We start from the raw sequence: 27942 nt of genomic DNA, 5'->3' as shown, positions 1-27942 counted from the left end.
AGCTTGCAGTATCGGAAAACATACACCAAAGGTTCAAGATTCAGAAGTCTGTTTCATGTCTTTATTGACCAGAGAAAAAAAAAGGGTTACAGCATTTCAGACTTTATCCAAACACACAAATGGTAACAAAGGGCACCCACAAGTGACAGGCATGGTCCCTAAGGCCTGGCTCAAAGGCCATGCTGGCGGGTGTGGGTGACTCCTCAGCCCTCCTCCCTCAGCATCTCTGTCCCTTCCTCCTCTGCACCTCACGGACACCCCTGAGATCAGTTAAAATTGTGCAGAAACTAAGTTACTCTAGAGGAGGCTGGGCCCTGCTTCACTGCCAAGAAAGAGCAGGTTCTGAGGAGAAGATGGAAGCGGGCTTCGGGGTGGTCACTCAGGAGACGCCAGGCTGCTCCCTGGGTCTGGCCTGCATCACCCATGGCCTCGGACCTGGGCAGGGAAGGAAGCAGGGAGACACTCCCCACGTGGCAGCCCTGGGCAGCTGGAGAGCGTGGGTCACTGGTCATGTGATACCCCCCAGCCCATGGCCAGACCTCTGCCTGAAGTTACTCCCCCGGAGGGAGAAGGCTTTCAAGAAAAAAAACACCAACTAGGTTCATAAAGGGCTTGGGTAAAATACTTTTCCAGAAACCTTAAGAAACGAATCACTCTCAGATTCCTGGAGCATTGGAACAGCTGAAATTGTCATGGGGTTGCCGGGAGGAGGGAAACCTGGTGAAAGGCAGCTCTCTAGTCCCTCAGATCACATAGCAAGGGGCTCAGCAGTCTTTTCGCAGGCTCCACGGTGGACCTCTGAGAAGCATGATGAAAGAAACAAGGCATCCTGAGGGGCTGGCCCACGCCTCCTCGCTCCTTCTTGCTGGCTTGGGACCAGAGGTGATCGTCAGGTGAGCCCCAGAAAGCAAATCTGATTGGGCACGAGGCCCCAGATGCAGCAGCTTTCCCTCCTTTCAGTCTGACGGTTCTTATTCAAATCGGCCAAAGAGCACCTCGCCCTTAGTTCTGTCCTACTTAGAGCAGCTTTTCCTTGACTCAGTCAAAATCTTTTCTTTTTTTCCCTGAAAGATGACAAGATGGACATCTGTCACCTTTCTGAAGGGGTGGCTGCTTTTATTGTAGGTAGAAGTTCCTCTAACATTTTACAACTGTAAAAATCCTGGGCTCGGGCCAGACTTCCGAGGTGCCGACGTGCACGTTCACGTTGGTGCGCAGACCTGGCGTGTCAGCAGACGCCCTGGATGCACGCTTCTACCCTACTCTACACAGACACATGAGGGCAACGCGCGAATCCTGGAGAAGAGTTAGGCCACCTGGGCGGGGGCAGGTCACAGGCTCAGAAGACATTTGGCATAGTCGATAGTCATTTCCAAAACACCATGACCCCAGACCCACGCAGTAAGCATCTGAGCTGTGGAGCAGAGAGAACCTCAGCTTTGAAGGTGCCCAGGAGCCATGGGCTTGAGGGAGCTTTTATGGATGGAGCATTCCCCACGGGCACCTCCCCCTCCTCCAGACCATCTGCCACCCTAAGAAAGTCACCCGGGGAAAAGTCAGGATTCTCTGGCCCCTTTGCGTTCCATGACTGCTCATCGAGACTCAAAAGCTTAGAGAGTCCAGTTACGAGCTCTGAGGGCACAGCCCAAAGGAGGGCTTTCCTCCTCTGGGTCCAACAGCGTTTGATCCTCGACGCCTTGGCACTCCACAGAAAGAAGTGGTGGTGAGGGCTAGGTCAGAGATCGGGGAGTCCTCAGACTGCCCAGCAAACCCACACACACTATGGAGGATGGTGGTGGGGGGGGCCTCACTGATGCCGCCCAGGTCAGAAACCAAGAAGAGACACAAATATCGCACTTTTGGTCAAGGCATTTCCAAGAGACAATCACAAAAATGATACCACTTTTGGATACTACAACATAACACATTTGGCAACTTTCAAAGAAAACAGCCATCCCCACCCCAAGCCATCGAGGGTCCAAAGTCCCTTTACCCTCAGCCCCAGTTTAAAAAGTCAGGGAAGGAAGATGGGCCAATGGAGGGCAAGAAAAGGCTGCAGAAGCAGTTACATCAACTACCTAAAGCGCCTGTCTGTCCGTCTCATTTGGCGCAGAATGCCGCCTGCCTCAAACCTCTTCTTGGGGAGAAAGCAAGCTATCTGGGGGGTCCAGGCTGCTGGAGACAAACGACGCAAAGCTGAACATGGTAGCAGCAGGGTGCCCCGAATCCAGAGCTGTGAGCCCCAGTCTCCAACCACAACCAAGGACACCCTATCCTCCCCCTCCTCCAAGAGGCTTTGTTCATAGGAACGTGGGGTACTCTGGCAACTCTAACCAAACCTTCGTTCAACAACCTGAAGCTAGAACCCTTTGCATCTGCTGCATTATTTTGGGGTGCATGGGCGGGGAAAGATGGTGTTACAAAGCGGCTGCCAACGTCCAACGTGGCCCACTCAGGTGGAAACATGGCACAGCACAGGGAAAAACCTCTTCGTTTGCTCCAGCTTCCTTGAAGCACAGCATATGTGCAAAGACCTAGGCCTTCCTCTTCCCCTCCCCCTAGCCCTAGATCAGCTCCAGCTGGGAACCTGGCCCAGCTGCTCTTGTAAAGATTTGTTATAACACTGGCTAAGAAAACAGAAGCAGGTACTGAAAAGGTATTCTGCAGCCGGAAGCGGCCTCTGTCTTCCGGTTCCTGTGGGTGGGGCTGGGGTTCCTTTGGTTTTGACCAGAACACTTCTCCACCGGGGGCCAGGCTCAGCTTTGCTTTGCAGTAGCTCGGTTACTGTACAGGAGCAAGATTTAACTTCACAGAGGTGCTCTGCTGGGTTGCTCTCTCGTCGGTTAGGACTCCGGACTTTACATCCGAGATCCTCTCTCCTGAAGAATCTGGAAGGGGAAGGTGGGGGAGAGGGCTGAGGCTTGGAGGCTGGATGCAGACTGCTTTTGGGCGGTGGATGCTTACCAGACCGCCAAGGGAAGAGAAAGAGACCCGGAGCCGCTTTCCACTGGACCCCGTGGAGCAGCACGACAATCCGTTACCCCAGGAAGCCAGGCAACCGCCCCTGAAGCACTGCAGTTGTAAAAGACTTTTGCTGAACACAGCCAGGCCTAAGTTTATGTGCTGTTGGACCACTTCCCCTGTGAGAAAGGACACGGTCCGGGCTCACCACATATTGATGATTTAGAAGCATGTATGTGTGTCTGTGTACGAGGGGGCACAGGGGAGGAAAAAAGATAACAGTGTGCAACCATTTTCCAGTAACTTCAGGGCGTCAGGGGGCGGGGGGAATCACAAAGGTAACCAAACACCTTTTCTCTTGAGATGGCAGAGAAAGAGAGAGAGACAGAGAACAGTTTCAAAATATAAAGGTAAAATACTTTCCAATTTTGAGTTTCAGAATTCTCACCTTATAGTAATTAATGGCCATAAGCTTTTTCATTGATTTGACAGAGGCTGGGAAAAGACTACCCTATTTTGGTTCACGTGTCCTAACTAAAAGCCTCTGTCACTGCTCCAAAATTCCTGATTTAATTTACAACAGTCAGGGGCTCCCCTGGTGGCACAGTGGATAAGAATCCGCCTGCCAATGCAGGGGACACAGGTTCGTTCCCTAGTCTGGGAAGATCCCACATGCCACGGAGCAACTAAGCCCGTGCGCTACAACTACTAAGCCTGCGCTGTAGGGCCCGCAAGCCACAACTACTGAAGCCCGTGTGCCACAACTACTGAAGCCCGTGCGCCTAGAGCCCGTGCTCTGCAACAAGAGAAGCCACGACAATGAGAAGCCCGCACACTGCAACAAAGAGTAGCCCCCGCTCGCCGCGACTAGAGAAAGCCTGCGTGCAGCAACAAAGACCCAACACAGCCAAGAAAAAAAAAATTACAACAGTCAAAAGGCCAAAATGAAGGGGAAATGCAAAACTGGCTTGAGAAGGAAAGGGAAGAACCTGTGAGCAACAGTTCAGGCAAGGCCTGCGCAGAAGCTGGGAGCAAAGAGTCAGAGACGAAAGTCCGGTGAAGCGACTTACCTTTGCCTTCTCGCTTGGCTCAATGACAATGCCATTGGTAGAATTATTTAATTCTCTGGAGACAACACAGAGGAATTCTGCCTGATCCTCATTTCCATAGTTATAGGAAGATCCGATGCTGATTAGCTGATAAAACAAGAATATGGTGAACATACAAATAGTGATCTTAAAATATTTAAGTGCCACACAAATCAAACCTTCCTCCTCATTGAACTTTTGTTTTGCTTCTCAAAGGATGAAGAATTCTCTGGATCTATCAAGGCCCCAGGGGATAACTGGATCTCAGGTGTTCACCAGGCTTCCCCAGAGAAAAGTGTGAGTTCTGCCACTGTCCCCTCACCCAAGCACTTGAAACAGTGCCAAAGGCAGCAGCCAGGATTGATACGGTCACATTATTCCTTCTAGCAAACATTGAGGGGAAATAGAATGCTTCTGTGAATGAAAACGGACACTTGCTTCAGCCAAAACACCTACACAGAGCTGGCTCATCTTTAAGCAGAAGTCCTAGACAGGAGACTGGTGCTCGGGAGGCTCTGGAAAGCACCACACGAGAGTCACTGAACAGCTACTCTAAGCCAAATGCTGCTGGGACTTCTAACCTTTTTGGTGAATTGAACTCAGGCTCTAGTCTAAAGAGGAAATACAGATGCAGAGAGGGAGAAGCTGAGCCCGAGGGTGTGGTCATCCTGGCAAGTCCGCAAGGCCTCAAGTCGGAAGACCATGACTGACTTGCTGTATGACTGGGCTACGGACACCTCAGCTTTCCTGGGCCTTAACTTCCTCCTCCGTGTAATGGAGTCAAAGGGAGCAGACTTGGTCCTCCCAAAGCACATCAATAAGATAAGAAAAACAGGATAAATTATTCATTAGTTTCACAAAGAACAGTTTAAAAAAAATTGTTATAGGGACTTCCCTGGTGGCACAGTGGTTAAGGATCCACCTTCCAAGGCAGGGGACACAGGTTCAATCCCTGGTCCAGGAAGATCCCACGTGTTGCGGAGCAACTAAGCCCGTGCGCCACAACTACTGAGCCTGAGCTCTAGAGCCTGCGAGCCACAACAAAGAGTAGCCCCGGCTTGCCAAAACTAAAGAAAGCCCGAGTGCAGCAATGAAGATCCAATGCAGCCAAAAATAAATAAATAAATTTTTATTAAAAAAAAAAAGTTGTTATAATATCCTTTGTCTTTGAAACTTTATACCAGGGAAAAAATACTTCTGGAGTGGAAGTATGGTGACATTTTGAACAAGAACACCTGAACAAGAACTAGGCTGACACATACAGGTAGCACTGATTCTGCAGTGGAGCTAAGTGTGAGGAATCATCCAGTATTGGTTCTGAAGACAGAGACACCTGTGTGTTTGATCTATAACATAATACTGTTAACACATAGAGTAACTCTTATTTAAGAAGGTAAGCTTATGGTGACAGTTCAGCCGACCTCTTAAACTCTACCTAAAAACAGGCATGATTCATTGAATTTATAACACAGTCATTCTATTCATGCTCAGCCTCCCTGTGTTTTGAAGACAACAGATGAACAATTCTGCCATCTAATGGAAGAAAGCAGTAAAATTCTGGCTCTCAGACACTGTTTTGATGCCTCGGTCACAAGCACAAAGCTAAAGAAGAGAAACCCATAGAGTGAATGGAAAGGACCTCGCCACCCTCCTTGATGTCTGATCCCTTCACATCACAGCTGTTCACTACGCCGAGCACGGGGGATGGCGCACATACTCGGAATGATGAAGATCTGACCCTGGGATAAGCAAAGGGAGGGTTGTTGCTAAACCCTAGTCTTCTTTAGCTACTTAATCTAGAATGTGTCAACAAAGCACTTTTTAAAAAAATATATCTTTATTGGAGTATAATTGCTTTACAATGGTGTGTTAGTTTCTGCTTTATAAACACAGCACTTTTGAAAGGAATCCCTCTGAGGGAAAAAAGCCCAGAGAAGCACTTTCAAGCCTAAACAAGCTGGCTGGCTCTCTCTGGGCAGAACCACGCAGAAACTCTGGATACGAAGCTGGGAGACACAAGACTACCCTCAGTTCTCCCCAACTCATCACGTCTACCGCGCAAAGAATCCACCCGGAGTGGCTCTTTCTCCATTTTGGAACAGGACCACACCGGGCCCCCACCCGACTCCCAGGGTGATTAACTGGCTACAGACGGCGACTGGCTCCGAGGCTGAGACACAGGGCTGCTCCCACGAAAGAAACATTACCTGTTCGAATTTCCAGCCGTCAGACATAGTGGACACCATCTGCGTGAGCTCCTCTTCTTGGCACTGCAGGACTCTGTACACATGCTTCACGGGGCCCTGTGACAACCACACACAGACTCTGAGGACCGGTTTCAAGGGCACAGCAGTTTGCAGCTGCCTTGGTGAGACCCTCCAAAAAATAAAGACTGGAAAGGAGTTTGCTTGGAATTTTTTTCTTGGTGGCCACCCACTATTCCCTTTGCAAGCAGCACTGTAGTTTTTCAATAAAAACTTACCCAAGAAAGAAAATAAGGGGTCCAAGAACATGAATAAAATAAAAGAATCCTGAACTCTGGAGGGATGAATTATGTGAGTGACCATGCTGGTAAACTGAAGACTTCATCTATTTCCCAAAGTAGAAAATAAGAGTGAAACTGCTCTGGACAAGAAAGCCACATTTTCTTCTTCGGTCACTATAGCTGACATACATGCTGAAAATGCAGACCATATCTTGGTTTATTCAGAATGATACCTTATATATGGGAATAATACATTAAATAGGGACCCCATAATGCACAGATGTTCAAGCTATTCTAGCCTCTGCTGAAGCTACCTGGAAGTGTTTCAGTGTTACATGGTAACATTCCTGTTATAGATATGCATATAATAAAAAAATATCTGGTCTTTGTTCCTGGTTCCTTGCACAGACCTCTTAAAACCTTTGGAAACTCCTGAGTGACAGAAGTGTCTTTTGGGGACTTCCCTCGTGGTCCAGTGGGTAAGACTCCTCGCTCCCAATGTAGGGGCCCGGGTTCGATCTCTGGTCAGGGAACTACATCCCACATGCATGCCACAACTAGGAGTCCGCATGCTGCAACTAAAAGATCCCTCATGCTGCAACCAAAACAAACAAACAAACAAACAAATAAATGGAGGGGAGTGTCTTTTGTATGCTAATGAGCTGGTCATGGGAAAGACTGAGGGAGTTAGAGGATTAGAACTTTCAGCCCCATCCTGTGACCCTGGGGGAAGGGGGAGGGACTACAGATTGAGTTCAATTACCAAAGGCCAGTGATATAATTAAACTTCCCTACCAAATGGAACGTCCTGAAAAACTCCTAAGCGACGGGGTTCAGGGAGCTTCCAGGTCGGCAGACACATCCGTGTGTTGCACAGTTGGGGGGTGGCGCGTGCTGATTACACGGGGACAGAGGCTCCTGTGCTCAGGACCCTTTAGGACTTCACCCCATGAATCTCTTCATCTGGCTGTTCATTTGCATCCTTCATAATAAACTATAGTAAGTAGAGCATTTCCTGATTTCCACGAGTTAGTCTAGTAAATTACTGAACGTGAAGGGGGCATTGTGGGAGCCCCCGAATGTGTCGCCAAGCCAGACAGAGTGCAGGCGGCTGGGGACCCAGACTTACGACTGGCACCTGAGACCCGTGGAGTCTGACGCTGACTCTGGGTGGTCAGGGTAAGGGCAGGATTGAACTGTTGGTCACCCAGTTGGTGTCAAAGATTCAGAGAAAGGCCATTTGCTGGCAAGACTCAACTCTCTAGAACATAAATTAGAACCTAAAGCCAAAAGGCAGAGCAACTGAAATGGATGCCCCAGAGCCGTAGCACTAAGGCCCCTACACTTCACTGACACTTATGATCTGGCCCATGGGGGACGAGACACCAGTCATGAGACAGCCAGGGTGGCTGCAGGGAGGCAAGCTTGCCAGATGGAAGTTCCAGTTCCCAGAAGGACAATTACAGGCACACAGGAGGACTCGGTATTTAGCAATATGGGACCATACAGTGTTGGGTGCAAAGCTGCACACTCACTGCCCATCCCAGAGGGCATAAGGCACAAACAGCAACCCAGGTTCATAACGATGACTCCTGGTCATGGAGAAAGGAGTCAGTTATGTTCAATTGGATTTTAAGGAAATACGGACTGTTTCCTTAAGAATGATGAAAACTTAACACTTTTTCAAAAGGACAAGCTGGCTTCAGCTACCTAGAAAATTCGTTTTAGAACCACTTGGGGAATACTGGATAAATAAAAGCAGCTACTGATCACCGAGTGCTACAAGCCCCAAGTGTTACACCCTTCTCTTCTAGTCTTCACTGCAGTCCTGGAAGGCAGGTGTTGGCTTCCTTCTACACATGGGACACTGGTGTTCGGAGCACAGTATCTTGCCCAAGCTGTACAGCGATTAAGTGGATTGGTGGTAGAGCTGGGACTTGAGCCCAGATCGGCCTGACAACATTATAATCTTTCTTGTATACTTTGTCCTTCTAAATGAGGTACAGCTACCATTAAACAAGGTGCTAAGGTAAAAAAAATTTTCTTCCATGTAAAATATAGGACAAATCTTCTGACAATTTCAATTACTCTAGCCATGCATTTCGGAAACAACCAGATGTTTTATATTATAAGATGTAGAGCATCCAAAAGACCTGATAGTGGCCACAGCTGTCAAAGCCCCAGGCACTTAAGATATCTGTACTGCCTCCTTTTTATTCTTCTCTTCCAAAGTCAACCACTGGTGCTCTCAAATGCACCAAGATTAATCACCTAGGAAAAAATACTACCAAGGACAGCAGAGTAATAGAATGGTGGCAGCCACTAAAAGAGATGTGAGGTCACTGAGAAAGGGCAGAGTAGGTCCCCCACATCTCGGGCTTCGCCCTATCGTCTGCCACGTGTGTCTCCTTTCAACGCAGACAAGTTGAAGGAGATAACGTGTTTGAAGGGACAGCCACGGAAATCCACACTCAGCTTTAGAGCCACGTGGGACAAATGCAAAAGGGGACGTCATTGAACAACATCAAATCCATTGCCCAGAGTTCCACTAAATAAAGAGGACAGATGGAAAGATCAATTAACATCAAAAGGGTCTTGACATTCCTAGAATAAAAAGGCTTCCAACTGGGTATAAATCCACAAGCCTCAGAATCTAGAGAACTAATTAACTGCTGTCATCAAATAGAAATCTAACGATGCTCTCAAGGAATTTGCTAATGGCAAAGAACTGAGGGTGTTCACGGGCCATGATTCGAATGGTTTCAAATGACATACTCTATGGTACCATCAATATTTATATTAAGCAATCAAAGGGGTTTTTTTGGAATGTGGAAAACTGAGGATGAGGCAATACTCTCAGAATGTCTGATCTATTAAGTATCTATAATAGTGAAAGATGCCATGTAAATATACTATGAAATGGCAGAAAGCTTGGTGACACTAGATAATATTTCATATGGTAATCTGCAAACCAAATACAAGTTCATCTTTGAACATTAAAAAGGAGCCTTTCAGGGCTTCCCTGGTGGCGCAGTGGTTGGGAGTCCACCTGCCGATGCAGGGGACATGGGTTCGTGCCCCGGTCCGGGAAGATCCCACATGCCGCGGAGCGGCTGGGCCCGTGAGCCATGGCCGCTGAGCCTGCGATCCTTTCAGCCATCGGGCAGATGTAAGAGAACTAAATGAATAAGCCCTTCTTTCCACCTTTGCAAAGTGCTGGAGATAAAATGTATAAAAGAGTTCATTTTTTATCATAGGTGTCCATTATTCATCCAGATAATTCCATTTAGAGCCAGAAAAATTTTGACATATGAAGTCTAACACAGAAAGAGCAAGGAACTATTTTTTACTTTTGAAAAGGAACATACTGCCTTCTTATTTCAAGGAAAATTCTATATTGCAATAGATTAGATCTCAAGAAAGCGACCACCACTGGTATCTGACGGGATAAGAGGCAAGTCATGCTAGAGTCCAACTCTGCCCCGTTACTGCAGCTAAACTCTCTTAAAATAGAGCCTAAATACATGAAAGAGAGTGTCTGTGTTTCTTGCTAGACTTTAAGTTTCTTGAAGGCGTGGACCTTCTCCTATCAGTTGGGGTCCCCAGGACCTAACAGAAGCTACTGTGGCCACTTACTTAAGACACATGATGGGTGATGCGACATGAAATAAGAGTGCCTCACTGCCTTCCGTTCTGTTCTCAAACTATGTGGCAAATTCTATTTGATTTTTGTTACCATATCTACTAAGTTAACATAAAAATCCAGACTTCAGGGCTTCACTGGTTGCGCAGTGGTTGAGAGTCCGCCTGCCGATGCAGGGGACATGGGTTCGTGCCCCGGTCCGGGAGGATCCCACATGCCGCAGAGCGGCTGGGCCCGTGAGCCATGGCCGCTGAGCCTGCGCGTCTGGAGCCTGTGCTCCGCAACGGGAGGGGCCACAACAGTGAGAGGCCTGCGTACAGCAAAAAAAAAAAAAAAAAAAAAAAAAAAATCCAGTCTTCATAATAAAAAGAGAAGCTTGATAGTATTTTCTTAGAAGCATAATTCACAAGCCACTTGCAAAGTCTACGCCATGACTGGTTTCAAGAGGCTGTCAGAAGCTGGATGTGACAGGGCCACAGGCTGAACGCTGGTCCTAATATACAGAAGCCAACAGGCGGAAGCAAGACCTTGTTTGGTCTCCACGCGGACATGAAGGGAGACAGATACTCCGCCGGAAAGAACAGGCTCTGAACCTCAAGTGCAGTGGCTCCCCCCACTGCCAGATGGAGAGCAGCCACAACCTCCCGCTCTTCTAAGGGGACTCGGGGCTGTTTCATCTTCTTTGTGATTTCTTCTCCTCTGTTTCCTTGTTCTGAACAAGTCTGGCAGAGTACACGCTGTCTGTCTGGCGGACGGACAGTGTTCCGCACAGAGACCTCCGGCTCTATGGGGAAAGGCAGGGCTCTGGCCAAGCAGTACGTCATCCATTTCAAATCACACCCAGACACATGGACAAAGAAAGCCACTTGGGATATCTTCCCCTTAAGAGTTCAAAACCCATTACCTGTGAAGTTCTGTTCTCGTTGTCCCGTATCCTTTCCTTAACAAGTCGCACGAGAGACGCAATGTTGTAAAACTCCGCTTCCTCCAGCACACCTAGAAGGGCCAAACTGTAGTTAGATGTGTGTCAATTCCCCAGAAAATGGCAGGAAGAAGCTGGAGTTCATGAGCTTGCTAAGAACTCCATCTTTCAAATGCAAGTCTAGTCTATCTCCTGCAGCCTGGGAAATGTTTCTTTCTGTTTGGTGTGCACCCATGACCTTTTCCCCAACAGCAGTGAGTCAACAGCGCTCTGTTTACTCCATTTCACCCCTGCAGTTTCCAACCCAGCACCGTCCCCTGCTCTCCCTGCACCTGCCCGTGAGCTGCAGGACACCTTTACCATATGTCACTTAGTTCCTGGAACTAGTCCCATTGGACAACTCTTGAGCTTGCAATTTCTACCTAGTTTGTCCTAAAAATGACCAAAGGTCTGTGTGTGTGTGTGTGTGTGTGTAAATTTATGTGGACCAAATTTAACAAGATGCTTATTATTTGAACAATATAAAAGGCAGTCATTGAAAGAATCCCATGCACAGGACTTCCCTGGCGGTCCAGTGGTTAGGACTCGGAGCTATCACTGCCATGGCCCTGGGTTCAATCCAAAAAAAAGAATCCCATGCTAAACAAAATCAAAGGCCTAAGACAGGATAACTAAATGGGATGTGTGATCCTGCGCCAGGAAAAAAATTTGCTATGAATACCATTAACGGAACAACTGATAAAATTAGAATATAAGCTATAGTTAAGGTGTTCATCAATATTAAGTTTCCTGAATTTGGTAACTGTATTGTGGTTATGTGAGAGAATGTCCTGTTCTTGAGAAATACACACTGCAGCATTAACGGGTGAAGTCTGTAACCTAGTCTCAAATAGTTCTGAAATAAAAACTAGAAGAGGGAGAGGAAAAAGAGCGGGGAGGAGGAAAGAGAGAATGAAGTGTAATGCAAATATGACCAAAAAATGTTAAAAATTGGTGAATCTGGGTAAACGGAGTTCTTTGTACTATTCTTGCCCTTTACTCTAAATTTGAAATTATTTCAAAATGAATTTTTTTAAGGCATTCGAAAAGATGCTTCAGATTCCTCTTTTCAAGAAACAAGAGTACCCATGAGTTGGTAATTGCTGAAGCTGGATGGTGGGTGGAATTTACTGCACTATTCCCATTACTCTGTATGCATTTGAAATGTTAAGGAAAAAAAAAGGGAGGGGGCATTTAAAAAAAAGGGGAGAGTGATTCCTCTTTTGACTGGTTTTAACAGCAGTGTTCTGCAGCCACTTCATTAATTAGCACGGCCATTACAGCTTTCTCACGCAGAGCTAAAGCTCCCAGGTCAGGGTGCCCTGGCTCTAGGGAAAGGCCCCAGTCTTCAACTGAATGCCTCAGTGAGACCAAGATAGCCTTTTGTTTTTTTATTTTTATTTTTTTTAACATCTTTATTGGAGTATAATTGCTTTACAATGGTGTGTTAGTTTCTGCTGTATAACAAAGTGAATCAGCTATACGTATACATATATCCCCATATCTCCTCCCTCTTGCATCTCCCTCCCACCCTCCCTATCCCACCCCCAAGACAGCCTTTTAGAAAGATGTCTAGACCCACTTACAGTCCAAATGCTCTACAAACCAAAAAGATGAGTCAAATAACGATGCACCTGACAACGGGCTGGAGAATGAATTAGGTCAGATGCAAAAATTTACAAGGAAGCATGAGACCAGTCTTAAAAGAAATGAGGCCAAGCCTTTATTATTATTTTTTTTACAGCTGCAAGTTCAAACTAAAATTGAAAGTATGAATAGCTAAATGTCAGAGATTTGTTGCTTCAGGCTGTGGACATTCACTGCTAGTAATAAGTAAATGTAAAAAGGGGTCCTGACAATTCTGCAGGTTCAGAAAAAACTCCAAAGCTATCTCCAAAGCTGAGCTACGTAGCTTCCTTCTCCCGAAGGAGGCTGAAGCGAACCGAAAGGGGCTCCTTCAAGACCCTCTCAGACGAGACTAGGTAATTGGAGGCTCCCTATTTATTTTCGTAAAGCTTTCCTACACTATCTACTGCACACGAGCTTGATGAAAACCTCAAAACCTTGATGAAAACCTTCCCTGGCGGTCCAGTGGTTAAGACTTCTCGCTCCCAATTCAGGGGGCACGGGTTCAATCCCTGGTTGGGGAACTAAGATCCCACAGGCCGCACGGCGTGGCCAGAAAAACATAAAATAAAATAAAATCTGTGGAAAAAATAATTTCAAATCTGTGAAACAGCTTTAAAGATTTGACCTGAACTTTGAAAACACCCAGCGCAAACATCGTTCTTACCTTCTTCTGCCAACTCCTTCGTAATGATGAGCTTCCCATGGCGGAGGTAGTTCAGGATAGGACCAAAGTAGGTAGGGTCCCTGTCAATCAGATATGCCCCTGTCTCGTCCTGCCAACCAAACATAAGGGTATCATTGTGGAGCTTTCCGGCTAAGTCAGGGCAGGGTTTCCACTTCTCTGTCACAATTCACGAGTGAGCGGGCAAGTTTTGCTAGATATTTATCACAAACTATTGGCAAGAAGCCTAGTTTTATGTATCTTGTGCTTCAAGATCATTTCAGGGAGGGTGTTACAGATGTACAGTCATATTCATCATCTAGGCATTAACTTGAACTTCTAAAATTTTTATTCTGACGCAATTACCAACATTCTTCCTTTGGGATACTTGTTATAAAGAAACCGAGGAAGAAAATGCCATAGTTGCATGATCTAAATTTTTGCTTGAGATGGACATTCTGACTTCTCTATTGTCCCTGAATCACATTCCTAATTCTAAGAAAACCTCTGTTCAGTTGGCAATGCTCCAGAGCTCAGGGCCAACAACAGTGGGAGTCTGCATTGGCAGCTGTAACTCACACACTCCAGATCTGTGCCCACAGGAAGCTTGGCACAGCCAGGACTTGGCTCTGAGCAGTTTTAATCCTACTCATCTTTACAGTAAAGGGAACAAGAAGAAACTGGCTTCTACTGCAACAAGGAAAATTTGGGGTAGATCAAATAATTCCTTTAGAATAAGCAAGGTTTTGGAAACTCTTTAAAGTTAGGGCAGGACAGGTTTCCTTCAATCTGAGATTTATTACAGGAGAGGCAGGAGATGAATAAATGAAATCAACCAATGTTTACCCAACCCTAGCTCTGTTGCAAGGTAACAGCTAAGTGCTCTATGGGATGCAAGGCGCTGTAAGCAATGATCAATGTTTTTAAGTCGGAAACTAAAAGATGAACGTGTAAAGTTAAAAAAACAACTCAGACAACAGCTCAAACTGAAAACGGGTTAGGCGTCCTGTCACCTCTCAACTCTCTGGTTAGCAGCCATGCATCTTGCCCAACAGCACTCTCTGGGTTTCATTTTCCCTGGTCTTAACGGGTCAGCTGAGGTTTGCACTGGCAAATGACCACCTCTTTCCAAGGAACGTATCTGATCTCAAATATCGACCTAAAACAATGACAGTTACCAGATAGGAGCTCAGGGACCAGGACCACAGGAAAGAAGTATGATATCATGAGAAGCACTTCCTGCAGCTGTCGAAGCCATCATCAGACCCAGGCTTTCACCCAACTTGGCAGAGGGGTCCGAGAGGAAGTCTGAGAAAGCTACAAAGATGCCTTAGCTCACCCTGACCCAGTTCTGGATGCATCTGGCACAGGCGGTGAGGGGCTGACGAGGAGCCAGGGGAAAACTCATGCAGACCTGAGGGGCTGGGATGAGAGGTGCAGAGAGGAATACGGAGAAGGGGTGTGGAGTGGGTTCTCGTGGGTGAAGGTGGGCACAGTGTGGGGAAGGAGCCGCTGAGAACGAAGGGTGGCGTCAGAGAGAAAGCCCGCGTGCGCCTGAGGATGGGGGAGAATAGCCCCCGGGGTTAGCCTGGCGGGGAAAGAGGAGGAGGAGGGGGTCCCGGCCCGAGGTGCCCGCCAGTGAGAAGCGTGTTGCAGGAATCGGGGGACAAGCCTAGGAGGAAAGAGGGGGTCTGAAAGCCGGGGGCGCGCCCGAGGGCGGGGCACACCTTGTCTGAGTCCAGCTCCGGGTCCTCCTGGCAGCAGAGGCGGCAGAGAAAAGACTTGGGCTCCCGGCCTAGGGTCTGCCTGGTGGTCACGAAGTAGGTGCCGCCCACGTTCAGCCGGACCCAGCGGGCGGCTCCACCGCCCCCTGCCCGCTCGGGCGGTCCGGGACCCGGCTCCAGCGGCTGCGCGGCGGCGGTGGGCTGGCGGCCGTACCCGCGGGGCGTTGGGCCAGCGGGGCGAGGGCTGGGGGGCCCGCGACCCGGGCCGCCCCCGTCGCCCAGCCCACTCCCGCCACCCCCTCCCAGCCCCGCCATCGCCGGGTCCAGTTGCAGCTCCGCCATCTTGGGCTGCCACCACCGCCGCCGCTGCCCGCGCGCCGCCGGGCCGGCCCATCTCTTGGCAGGGAGAGCCGGGCCGGCCCATCGGCGGGGGAGGGGCCGGCGGAGAGGGACGGGAGCGCCCCCAACCAGCTCCCGGGGACCCTGGCAGTAGAGGCTAGGCGCCCGCCTTCGGGGACGGGACTTCCGGAACCAACCCCCATCGCTATTGGCTGACCTGAGAAATAGGGCCCGCCCCCTTGGCTTTGGGCTGGCTGAGGGGAGGCTTTCCGGGTGACCCACTTCCGTTCCTTGGTGCTGTGGACTGTGGGCCGCCGGGGTCGGTGAAGGTGAGTGAGGTTTGGGTCCTTAGGTCCGACCCCAGCGGGTTCCTTTGCTCTGCCGCCTGCAAACCTCGGCCCGACCCTTGTCGCGCCCCTACCGAGGACGCCGGGCCCTGCGGTTGCCCCGTTGGCAGAGTGTCCCTGCTGTAGCTGCTGCTCCGCGCTCCCTTCCTTTCCCCTCCCCCGAGCGCGAGGTCGCAGGGGCCAGTCTGTGACCCCACCGCCTCTGACTTAGGCGCTTCCATTAACCTTGTCTCGTCCAGCCCGACCCCAGCCTGGCCGACTTCAGTAGTCCGGTTTGGAGGCTGCGAAAACGTTGCCGGGAGATAGTTTTAGCTTGCTGAGTGACACCCAGCAGGCTGGAGGGCTGTGCCCTTCCCTCCTCTTGAAGGTTTCAGCATTCGAGCGTGTGGAGCTTTCAGAGCTTCTCAAGTGCAGGGTTCATTTACCGATTCAGCAAATATTCACTGAGCACCTCCTGTGTGCAAGATCTGTTCTAGGCGCTGGGGATTCAGCAGTAAATAAAAGACAGCAATCCATTTATGAAGCCTATCTTCTGTGCTTGGAAAAGTCTCTGTAAGGGCGCTTATTTCTCTGGTGTGTTTAAAGGTCACCTGCCCCTCACCTCCACTCCAGGAAACATAAGCTATCCTGAGAGTGAAAGGAAGCGGCAGGGGTTGGACGAGTGTCTTGAGATCCTGGGGAAGATTTCTTCCATCTTCCTTGTGATCCACCCCATAACTTGTAAAGACCTTTGACATTTCAGTCTTTTTCCTAATGTTTGACATTGATCTCATTTAGTTTAAGTTGACTATTTTCCCATATTCTATCCTGTTTTTTTTTTTTTAAAAAATGGCTGTAATCACTTTCCATCTTCTCTCACATTCACACATGTATTGAATACCTTTTTTAAGCGTATTGCTAGTATACTCAGGGTATGTGCTAACACTGCAGGGGATCGTCAGACATGAATAGGAAGGTGCAGGTGTATTACTAATCTGACAGGGAGCGGGTAGAGAGCCCCTTAAGTTTGTATAAGATTGTAGGGCAAATTGATGTGCACAATTACATCTGATATATATATATATATATATATATATATATATATTTAAATTAATTAATTTATTTATTTTTGGCTGTGTTGGGTCTTCGTTTCTGTGCGAGGGCTTTCTCTAGTTGTGGCAAGCGGGGGCCACTCTTCATCGCGGTGCGCGGGCCTCTCACTGTCGCGGCCTCTCTTGTTGAGGAGCACAGGCCCCAGACGCGCAGGCTCAGTAGTTGTGGCTCACGGGCCTAGTTGCTCCGCGGCATGTGGGATTTTCCCAGACCAGGGCTCGAACCCGTGTCCCCCTGCATTAGCAGGCAGATTCTCAACCACTGCGCCACCAGGGAAGCCCTACATCTGATATTTTTAACAGTCTTCTTAGGTAAGCAGGGCTATTATCCCCATTTTTCAGGTAATGAAATTTTGGTCGAGAGTCTGCCCTATTTAACTAAGCCTTGTTGAAATGGGGGTATGTGTCAGGTTCTGTGCACTGGAGAATCACTGAATAAAACGCAAACTGAGTGGAAATAAATTTAAATTATTTTATGTAATGCATGACTATTGCATTACCAGTATTTCCAGAGGTACATGGAGTGCAAACACTAGAGAACTGGGCTTTGATAAGTTAGGAGTTGGGGAATAGAGGGAGGACCATCTAGGGGGGAGAGAATATATTTATATGCCAGGTTGCACACCTTGAATTTGAAAAGGTAAATTGTCCTCCTCTTCTGATTTAGTAATCCTAATTCCTTTAGTTGACAGATATACCCACTCATATGATGCTGATCTATTTCTGAAATACCTGAATATTTCTAAGATGCCCTTCAGACGATTCTCTCCAAGAGCCCTGTTTTGATCTGACCAGTTTTATTTTCTAGGATCTCTAGATGGCTGGACGGAAACTTGCTCTAAAAGCCATCGACTGGGTAGCTTTTGGGGAGATCATACCCCGCAACCAGAAGGCTGTTGCTAACTCCCTGAAATCCTGGAATGAGATCCTCACCTCCAGGTCAGTACCTTGCTGAGAGGGAGCCTCTTAACCTGTCACTTAATGTGGAAACAAAATGTGCTTTGGAATTGCACATGAATTTTTGATGTTCTTCCGGCAGAAAGTATAAAGAAATCCATGCATTTTCCAAATACAAGTAATTTTTTTGCATTCCTTTGACCTCCCTCCAAGGGAAGAGTGTGATGATAGCCCCAGGCCATAGGAATAAGGAACAGGGAAATTGCTGTGTGAATTTTTTGTTACTCATGGAACAATCTTAACTTTTGCTTTTCTACGTGATCAGGTTGGCCGCTCTGCCTGAGAAGCCACCTGCTATCGACTGGGCTTACTACAAGGCCACTGTGGCAAAGGCTGGCTTGGTGGATGACTTTGAGAAGAAGGTGAGACTTCAGGCAACTAAAGATCTGGTCTTGTAACACGTCCTGCTTGGGGAGCAGGACGGTGGACAACTACACATGCAGGATGACAGGGAGGAAAGAGGGGTGGAATTAACACCCAGAATCCAAAGGAGGCTCAGGAGAGATGGGTGTGGCCAGAGGTCTTGTGATGATAGATTTAAATGGTAAATAGGTGCAGAGACTTCAGGGTCTCTTCATTCAGCAGGTTTCTTATCCAAGGAAACAGTATGGCAGAACCTTAACCTGGGAGCCAGAGGGTTCTTGAGTTGGCCGTTTCTGCCCAACTCTGAGTTCCTTCTTAGCTCCCCACCTGTCTCCTTTTAGAACAAATGTAACATTATTTTTCTACCCTTTTACTGTTTTCCTCTTTTCTCTGCTGTCTTTTTTACTGTCCCTTGTAGCTGTGATCTCTTGCTCACCTATCCTCTTCTGATGTTAAATTTCAACATCCGTAGTTTGTTGATTCAACAGTTGCTTATTGAGGGCCCACTCTGCCATGTGCAGTGCTAAGTGATGGGGCTACAACACTAAGCTGTCCTCTAAGGAGACCATCTCCTCCATCTCCATTATGCAAACATGACTTACGCCAGTCCACTACGGTTTCTTTTATTTATTTATTATTATTATTTTTTTTTGCGGTATGCGGGCCTCTCATTGTTGTGGCCTCTCCCGTTGCGGAGCACAGGCTCCGGACGCGCAGGCTCAGCGGCCATGGCTCACAGGCCCAGCCGCTCCGCGGCATGTGGGATCTTCCCAGACTGGGGCACGAACCCACGTCCCCTGCATTGGCAGGTCAACCACTGCGCCACCAGGGAAGCCCTATGGTTTCTTTTAAAAGAGAAATCGGGACTTCCCTGGCGGTCCAGTGGTTAGGACTTTGTACTTCCACTGCAGGGGGCACAGGTTCAATCCCTGGTCAGGGAAGTAAGATCCTGCATGCCAAAAATAATAATAATAATAAATAAATTTTTTTAAAAAGATGAAAATCGAAGAGATTTTATATATTTATCATTAGAGAGCGTTGTTACACTGTAATAAGTAATGCTGAACCATAGTGTAGTGAAACCCAAAGTAATACATTAGTAAAAAAACAATAATTTTCTAAACCTGTGATCTGGGTAATACAGAGTTGCTACTCAAAATCTAATAAAGCTCTTACTTTCTATTGTGAATTATAGAACACTACTGTTTTTTGGCTGCATTGGGTCTCTGCTGCTGTGCGCAGGCTTCCTCTAGTCGCGGCGAGCGGGGACTACTCTTCATTGCAGTGTGCAGGCTTCTCATTGCGGTGGCTTCTCTTGTTGCGGAGCAAGGGCTCTAGGCATGCAGGCTTCAGTAGTTGTGGCATGTGGGCTCAGTAGTTGTGGCCCATGGGCTCTAGAGCGCAGGCTCAGTAGTTGTGGCTCACGGGCTTAGTTGCTCCGCGGCATGTGGGATCTTTCCAGACCAGGGATCGAATCCGTGTCCCGTGCATTGGCAGGCGGATTCTTAACCACTGTGCCACCAGGGAAGTCCTAGAACACTACTTTTTATAAAGCCATATGTTTTAGGGAAACTTAGGAGTGACATAGAACTGATAAATGTGTAAAGTAAATTTTGCTGGATTTTTGTATATAATCATCTCTAGACCTCTGGACATTGAGGATTCATTATGCTGTGGTCAACTTCAAATACTTTCCAATTCCAGATATCTCAATGAATGAGCCTTGTCTTTTACAAATATATGCCGAGCTGGGCAACATCAATGGATTTTCTAAAAATAATGTAAACGTCTTCTGTTCAATGTTATTTGAGTGCAATAAAATGCAGAATTCTTAAAAAAAAATCAGAATTTCTTTAGAACCGCAGGGTTCTTTGAAGTCATCAAGTCCAACTATCTTTATCAAGTGAAGAAACTGAAGCTCATTGTAATAAAGAATTGTCCGAGGTCTCCAGTTAGTTAGTGATGGGGCAGAGAAGAACCTTGAGCTTCCATTGGTAGTCTAGTACCCTTTCCACTACGATGCCCTAGATGCATGCTGGTTTCCTCCCCGAATGGAAAATGTGTTTTTATGCTCTATTACGATTAGCAGCTTTGAGCCCTTTTGGGGGGGCTCTTGGTTATATTAACGACAACTCACTGTCACTGTTTTGTAGTTTAATGCCCTGAAGGTTCCTATGCCGGAGGATAAATATACTGCCCAGGTGGATGCTGAAGAAAAAAATGATGTAAGTATTTGAGGCTCTTATTTTTTCTAAAATTCTCTTAATTCCTGACAGTTCTGTTTCTTCCTAGTAAGGTTAAGGTGGAGTGACTTTAAAGGATCAATAAAAAGGAATGAACTATTAATAAACGCAGTAACATGGATGAACCTCAAAATAATTCTGTGAGTGAAAGAAACCAGCAAAGGAGTACATACTGTACGATAACATTTCTGTAAACAGAATTTCTCCCTTCTCTTAAAAGGTGAAAATTTGTGCTGAGTTTGTGTCTCTCTCTAAGACCAGGATTGAGGAATACGAGAAAGAGGTAAGGCTGAGCCTTGGCCTTTGCCTATATTTCCTCTCTTTCACGGCCACACATTATTCACCTAGTGGGGGTAACCTGCCTTGGATTCTTTTTTGCATCTCTGCAGCCCTATTTATCTTAACCCAGTTCCCGTCTCTTTCTAGCTGGAGAAGATGAAGAACATAATTCCATTTGATCAGATGACCATTGAGGACTTGAATGAAGTCTTCCCAGACACCAAATTAGATAAGAAGAAGTATCCCTACTGGCCTCACCAGCCAATTGAGCAATTGTAAACTTGAGTCTGGGAGAAAGCTCTGGCCCTTGAATTATAAACTCTGGACATTAAAAATAATTATATAGTGCTGTGTGTGTCTGCTCCTTTGCGGGTGAGATAGTTAAACTCTGGAGTTACCTCACTGGGAGCGGAGTTTTTGTTAAAATGGAAAGGTATGCCCATAGGTGTGTGCTGTTGCCTAATGGTGAGGGCCTGTAGGAGCCAATTACTGAGCCCCCAGGGCTGCTGAAATTGTACCAAATAACAGTAGGGTCGATGACAGTGTTTTTCACTGGAATATGGTAAAGAGGAATCATTATCTACTGATTGCCTTGAACTTTCTCTTTGCTTTCAAACCACTGATTCCTAGGGAGTGCTTCCTGTTCCGTGTCCATCAGTAAGTCACATGCAGGTGTAACAGCAGGGCGAGTAGCAGCAGGGATCTACTTTTCTGTGCTTCAGCTCTTCAGTTTAAATGTGGTATAAAAAGAAATTTTGTCACAAAGTTAAAACCTGTTAGAGCTTTGTATATGAACATAGGAAATTATTTTAATTCCATCGTTTCATTTAAAAAGATCCTAGTATAGGGCTTCCCTGGTGGTGCAGTGGTTGAGAGTCTGCCTGCCGATGCAGGGGATGCGGGTTTGTGCCCCAGCCCGGGAGGATCCCACATGTCGCAGAGCGGCTGGGCCCGTGAGCCATGGCCGCTGAGCCTGCGCATCCGGAGCCTGTGCTCCGCAACGGGAGAGGCCACAACAGTGAGAGGCCCGCATACCGCAAAAAAAATCCTAGTATGGATTGTAGTTAGCAGGACTCCTGAGCAATGCCAGGAAATGTAGGTGGTTTAAAGTAAGATGAGGTGGTGGGAAAAGTTGTATTGCCCTTGAAGTCAGAGGACCTGGTATGCCTATTGCTTATGCCTTGGCCATTTAGTTGCTGGTTCTAGACTAATCGTTTACCATCTTGGGACTTTCCTTTTCTCATTTACAAACATGACAATTGTAATGAGAATTAAATGAGATAACCTGGGAAGTTTCTTGGTAAGAAAGTGATCTAAGCAAAGGCATCTGGCTTGACATGGCTTGATATGGCTTGAATCCTGTAGGAAAAACCTACCGAGGGGCTTCCCTGGTGGCGCAGTGGTTAGGAATCCGCCTGCCAATGCAGGGGACACGGGTTTGAGCCCTGGTCCGGGAAGATCCCACATGCCGCGGAGCAACAAAGCCCGTGCGCTACAACTACTGAGTCTGTGCTCTAGAGCCCGTGAGCCATAACTACTGAACCCGCACACCTAGAGCCTGTGCTCCGCAACAAGGGAAGCCACCGCCTGCGCACCACAACAAAGAGTAGCCCCCATTCACCATGACTAGAGAAAGCCCATGTGCAGCAATGAAGTCCAAAAAAAAAAAAAAACCTACCAGGGGAAGGGTAATGTGCACAGGCCAATAATTTTGTGACACTTCTGCCAGAGATTCCAGAATTTACTGGAGAAGATAAACAGTTGCTGATAATGCTCAAAATAATGTAGTCTTAAAGGACATAAGCAGAGGAAGCCTGGGGCACCATCACCCCTAATTTGTAGGGCAGGGGCTAGGCCAAAGGTAAACTGTAATTGAGGGGCGAGGCATGTTCCACTTAGAGCTGCTTTAGTCGTAACATAATCTGATGTTCAGCAGTACTGCCAGAAAGACTTTAATGCACAAAACGAGTACCATTCGCTCCCTGCCCCCAGGCTGTGAATCACTGAACTGGCACCCAGCCATCCAGCCGAAAATACAGGGATTCAGACAAGTGAAAACATGGGAATCTTAGAAAAAGCCATTGAGTTTGCTTTTGGAGTGTGGTTAGAACATGTGTTCAAGGGAAGAAGCAATATGAGTCCTGTGAAAGTTCTGTAACATAAAGGGAGGGGTCCCTAGCACTTGAGGGAGAGCCTTTGGAAGACTCACAGGAAGAAACAACAGTGAAAAACTGACAACGTGCTCTCAGTCCAAGGCATTTAGGAAGGATCGGGGCACTTTTAAGTTTTCTATCCTGAATCGTTTGAAGGTTTTGCATTGAGCATGCACTGATTTTACATTAAAAATAATCACTAGTAAAATGGGATTATGCTTTTCAAATCACAAGAGAGAAAAGTACATCCTATACAGCAAAAGTTAAATCAGCAGAAATGTAAGGAGCATAAATACAGAACCAAACATACTTAGGATGATTATGGATCAGTAAAGACCCCTATTAGAAGACAGTAATTCAAACTGGGTCAGGTAAAATCCAACTACAAGCTGTCCATCCTTTAAAAAAAAAAAGGTAATTTCCTGGTGGTCCAGTGGTTAGGACTCGGAGCTTTCACTGCTGGGCTGGGTTCAGTCCCTGGTGGGGGAACTAAGATCCCACAAGCAGAGGCGTGGCCAAAGAAAAAGTTAAAGAAGGATACATTGGCTATATCAAGGGTTCCAACTCCTTACTCTAAAAACTGGCATTGAAGGAAAAAAAATACGCATTTATCCTGCTTTAATTTAAACAATGGTATTTCAGGATAAACTAATAGACCTAGTTAATGATAGAAAGTTCTTTACAAACTATGTGGAAAGAAAGCAACATTGGAAAAAGTACTATTTTGTAATCCCTAATGAAATACAGTTGACCCTTGAACAACACGAGTTTGAACTGCATGGGTCTATTTATATGTGGATTTTTTTCAATAAGTACATACTGCAGAACTACACCATAAAAGGTGGGTTGAATCCAAGCTTGGTTGAATCTGTGGGTGGGTAGGGCCAAGTGTAAACTTAGATTATTTGATAGAGGAGGGTCAGCAACCCTAATCTGCAAGTTGTTTAAGGGTCAACTGTAGTTTATTCAGGCAAAGATCATTAATGGATGAGACCATTATATGAAAGTTTGATGAAGCACTTGACAGTGATCAGGCTGTCACCCCTGATGCCCAGCCCATATTATGTACCTTCTGACATACTGTATTAAATACACAGCACCATTTGAAAGTATTTTTGCCAAGAAGTTGAACCTGAATTTAAAAATCCAGGCATTAAAAGTAACTTACAACTTAGAGCTTCCCTGGTGGCGCAGTGGCTGAGAGTCTGCCTGCCAATGCAGGGGACACGGGTTCGTGCCCCAGTCCGCGAAGATCCCACATGCCGTGGAGTGGCTGGTCCCATGAGCTATGGCCGCTGGGCCTGCGTGTCCGGAGCCTGTGCTCCACAGCGGGAGAGGCCACAACAGTGAGAGGCCTGCGTACCGCAAAAAAAAAAAAAAAGTAATTTCCAATTTAGAAGAAATATCTGGGATAGAGGAACAAGTTAAATGACACCACAAAGAAGATAAATCCAAAATGTGGGACATTTTACGGGAAATCTGACTTTTCGTTTTTCAACATGTCAATGGCATGGGGCAGGAGAGGAGGGAAGGGGGGGCAGCTTTAGGTTAAAAAGCGACCCAGCATCCAAATCCTGTGTGTTTGGACCTTATTTGGATCCTGATTTGCACCAATCAACTGTAAAAAGATAATTAAGAGATGACTATTGAAGTATGTAGGGATAAAACGATGTGATGTCTGGGATTGCTTTAAAATACTTAAGAAAGGGCTTCCCTGGTGGCGCAGTGGTTAAGAATCCGCCTGCCAATTCAGGAGACATGGGTTCGAGCCCTCTTCTGGGAAGATCCCACATGCCGCAGAGCAACTAAGCCCGTGCGCCACGACTACTGAGCCTGTGCCCTAGAGCCTTCGAGCCACAGCTACTGAAGCCGCGCCTAGAGCCCGTGCTCCACAACAGCAGAAGCCACCGCAGTGAGAACCCGTGCACAGCAACGAAGACCCAACGCAGCCATAAATAAAATAAAAATACTTAAGAAAAGGACTTCCCTGGTGGTGCAGCGGTTAAGAATCCACCTACCAATGCAAGGTACATGGGTTCAAGCCCTGGTCCGGAAGATCCCACATGCCGCGGAGCAACTAAGCCTGTGCGCCATGACTACTGATTCTGCACTCTAGAGCCCGCGAGCCACAAGGACTGAAGCCTGCGTGCCTAGAGCCCGTGCTCCACAAGAGAAGCCACCACGATGAGAAGCCTGCGCACCGCAACAAAAAGTAGCTCCTCGCTCACTGCAACTAGACAAAGCCCGCGCGCAGCAACGAAGACCCAATGCAGCCATAAATAAATAAATGATTTTTTAAAAAAATACTTAAGAAAATTAAGGATAAAAGGGATTAATAGAGTGAATGCAACAAAATCTTGAATGCAACAAAATCTTGATAACTGATGGATCTAGGTTGGTTTATTTACTATTCTCAGTTTCTGGGTATGTTTGAAATTTTTCATTATAAGAATTTTTAAAGCATGGGCAAAAATGTAGATTTATAATATTACTATCTAGCAAAGTAGAATTCGAGACAAAAACATGATATGGGTCAAACGCAGCTCTTAAATAATAAAGGAAACCATTCACATGAAAAAAAATAATGATTGGAACCTTGATGTACTAAAAAAAAACATTAAAACCATATAAAACAAAAAAGTTAAAAAGAAATTTCTAGAAACATAATTTGTAAAGATTTTAACATACCTTTCTGGGCTTCCCTGGTGGCGTAGTGGTTGAGAGTCCGCCTGCCGATGCAGGGGACACGGGTTCGTGCCCCGGTCCGCGAAGATCCCACATGCCGCGGAGAGGCTGGGCCCGTGAGCCATGGCCACTGAGCCTGTGCTCCGCAACGGGAAGGGCCACAACAGTGAGAGGCCCGTGTACCGAAAAAAAACAAAAAAAAACCGTACCTTTCTATTTTTGACATTTGCAAGACAAGTGAGACTAGAGCAAACTATAATAAAGACTCATTTAATAGCTTATATACTAAATTCTATGTCATACGAACAGAATAACTGGAAACCGATAACACTAGACTATAAAGAAAGCTTCAAATTAAAAAAAAAGAAGAAGAATCTGCAGTATACATCGACTGCTCCCAGAGCAAACATTACATAAGACCAACAATTAATAGCCACAGTATAAACTACAATAACACAAAACAATACAGAAATGCAGCCGCTTGGAAACTGAAACTCTCTCTCCTAAATCTTGGATCAATGAGAAATTAAATATGTAATTACAGAATGTTTGGAAGAAAAAATAACATGAACATTTCATATTAAAACAAAGCAAACTGATGGCATTAAATTGTGTTGTATAAAAACATTTCATTACACAATACATTTTGATTAGAGAAAAAAATCAGAAGATATAGATAAGAAAAATAGAAAATACTGAAAAAATTAATAAATTGGGTTATAAATTAATACTCTCATATTAAGTATCATAAAAAGCTAAAGAATAATTAGATCAATGGAAAAGAACAGAATGTTCAGGAAAAGTCCATACCGTATTAGGATTAAGTACAGTTTACCCCTGTACAACCAGTGTTTGAATTGCAGCTCACTTTCACACTTTCACGCAGATTTTTTGCACTGTAAACACTACAGGGCTACATGATCCGGGTTGGTTGAAGCTGAAGCTCGGCGGCCCTAACAACCCCCCCACCCCACCTGCGTTATTCAAGGTATGTGCATATAAATATTTACTAAATAATCTAAGTAGCATTTTGAATCATTGAGGAAAGGCACTGATCTAAGTGTTTAAATATTTGTAAAACAGGAACAGATCCTTACCTGACACTTAAAAATAAATTCCAGTTACAGATGTAAATGTTAAAAAAAAAAACCGCACAAGAAACAACAGGAAAAATTGTAGGTGAATATTTATATAAGCTTCAAGTGAGAGAATTTTTCAAACACCAAAGCAGAATCCAGAAACTACAATGAAAAAAATGGATAGATTTGGGTGGGGTGGGGCGGGGAGGGGGGATCAGGCACATGGGGATCCTGCAGGCATCTTCAACTTGAGATAATCAGCCCTGAACTCATCCCTTCCCCATCTGTCTTGGGGGGGGTGGCAGCACTGTCCCCCCAAATCCTGGGCACCATCTTGGGCTCCTTGTCTCCCTCATCCCACAGCAGTTAGGAACCAGACCCACAGATTCCATTTCCTGAACATCTGTTTTACTTCCCTCCTCTTGGTGTCCCTGCTATCGCCTCCATTCGTGGTTTGCTTGTTTCTTCCCTGAACCATACATCTTTCCCTAAGGGGTCTCTTTGCCTGCACCCTCACCTGCCTCTAATTCATTCTTTTTTTAAAAAATATTTATTGGAGTGTAGTTGATTTACAAGGTTGTCTCTAATTCATTCTTTTTTAAAAAAATAAATTTATTTATTTTATTTATTTATTTTTGGCTGCGTTGGGTCTTCGTTGCTGCACGTGGGCTTTCTCTAGTTGTGGCGAGCAGGGGCTACTCTTCCTTGCGGTGCGCGGGCTTCTCATTGCAGTGGCTTCTCTTGTTGCAGAGCATGGGGCGTGCAGGCTTCAGTAGTTGCATCACATGGGCTTGGTAGTTGTGGCTCACGGGCTCGGTAGTTGTGGCTCACGGGCTCTAGAGTGCAGGTTCAGTAGTTGTGGTGCACGGGCTTGGTTGCTCCAGGGAATGTGGGATCTTCCTGGACCAGGGATCAAACCTGTGTCTCACAGCATTGGCAGGCGGATTCTTAGCCACCGCGCCACCAGGAAAGTCCCTCTAATTCATTCTTTACTGTGCTGCCAAGGGGATCTTTTCAAAATACAAGTATAGTTATTTTGCTCCTCTGCTTAAAACCGTCTGCCAGCAAGATCAAATGTAATTTCCTTACTCCAGGGTTCTCTCTTCGTACACTGTTCTCCTTCCTCCATTACAGCCATAGCAGATTGCTAACTGCCCCTCTCACGCGCCCCTTACCTTCAGACATTTGCGATTCCGGTTCCTCATCCTAGAAGGTTAGGAAAATCTAGAGGATTCTAGAAGATTCTCTGTTGAG

General features: G+C 46.4%; 2 protein-coding genes across 4 annotated transcripts; one reads left to right on the top strand and one right to left on the bottom strand.

The window, feature by feature from the left end:
* Positions 1-32: 32 nt before the first annotated feature.
* Positions 33-15621, bottom strand: KCTD2 (potassium channel tetramerization domain containing 2). Its single transcript, XM_081219464.1, has 6 exons — positions 15156-15621; positions 13432-13540; positions 11082-11173; positions 6257-6352; positions 4032-4157; positions 33-2888 (listed from the first exon to the last, which is right to left on the bottom strand). Exons 1-6 carry the CDS (start codon positions 15492-15494, stop codon positions 2859-2861), a joined length of 792 nt encoding a protein of 263 aa, XP_081075590.1. The 5' UTR covers positions 15495-15621; the 3' UTR covers positions 33-2858.
* On the top strand, positions 14710-21120 carry ATP5PD (ATP synthase peripheral stalk subunit d). Of its 3 annotated transcripts, none has more exons than XM_081219465.1 (6): positions 14710-14801; positions 17747-17868; positions 18152-18248; positions 20403-20474; positions 20713-20775; positions 20919-21120. In XM_081219465.1, the coding sequence occupies exons 1-6, from the start codon at positions 14784-14786 to the stop codon at positions 21048-21050; spliced, it is 504 nt and encodes a 167-aa protein (XP_081075591.1). In that variant the 5' UTR covers positions 14710-14783; the 3' UTR covers positions 21051-21120. The 3 variants fall into 3 exon arrangements, with proteins under 3 accessions (XP_081075591.1, XP_081075592.1, XP_081075593.1); XM_081219466.1 differs by lacking the exon at positions 14710-14801 and adding an exon at positions 15744-15820; XM_081219467.1 differs by lacking the exon at positions 14710-14801 and adding an exon at positions 15753-15820 and having other exon boundaries at positions 17738-17868.
* The last annotated feature ends 6822 nt before the right edge of the window (positions 21121-27942 follow it).

This window comes from Mesoplodon bidens (genome assembly GCF_964165515.1).
Source record: "Mesoplodon bidens genome assembly, chromosome: 19".
Classification (NCBI taxonomy): Eukaryota; Metazoa; Chordata; class Mammalia; order Artiodactyla; family Ziphiidae; genus Mesoplodon; species Mesoplodon bidens.
The sequence above is the reverse complement of the archived record's forward strand: the minus strand, read 5'-3'. Positions and strand labels throughout refer to the sequence as shown.

Bases quoted from the DNA above. Each gene is read 5' to 3' on its own strand.
- ATP5PD (XM_081219465.1), top strand. The intron at 17,869-18,151 runs GTCAGTACCTTG...CTACGTGATCAG, and splicing joins AATGAGATCCTCACCTCCAG to GTTGGCCGCTCTGCCTGAGA. The intron at 20,475-20,712 runs GTAAGTATTTGA...TTCTCTTAAAAG, and splicing joins ATGCTGAAGAAAAAAATGAT to GTGAAAATTTGTGCTGAGTT.
- KCTD2 (XM_081219464.1), bottom strand. From the start codon at position 15,494: ATGGCGGAGCTGCAACTGGACCCGGCGATGGCGGGGCTGGGAGGGGGT. The intron at 6,353-11,081 runs GTAATGGGTTTT...TGGTTGTCACAG, and splicing joins ACGAGAACAGAACTTCACAG to GGCCCCGTGAAGCATGTGTA. The intron at 4,158-6,256 runs GTAATGTTTCTT...TTGTTTTATCAG, and splicing joins ACGGCTGGAAATTCGAACAG to CTAATCAGCATCGGATCTTC.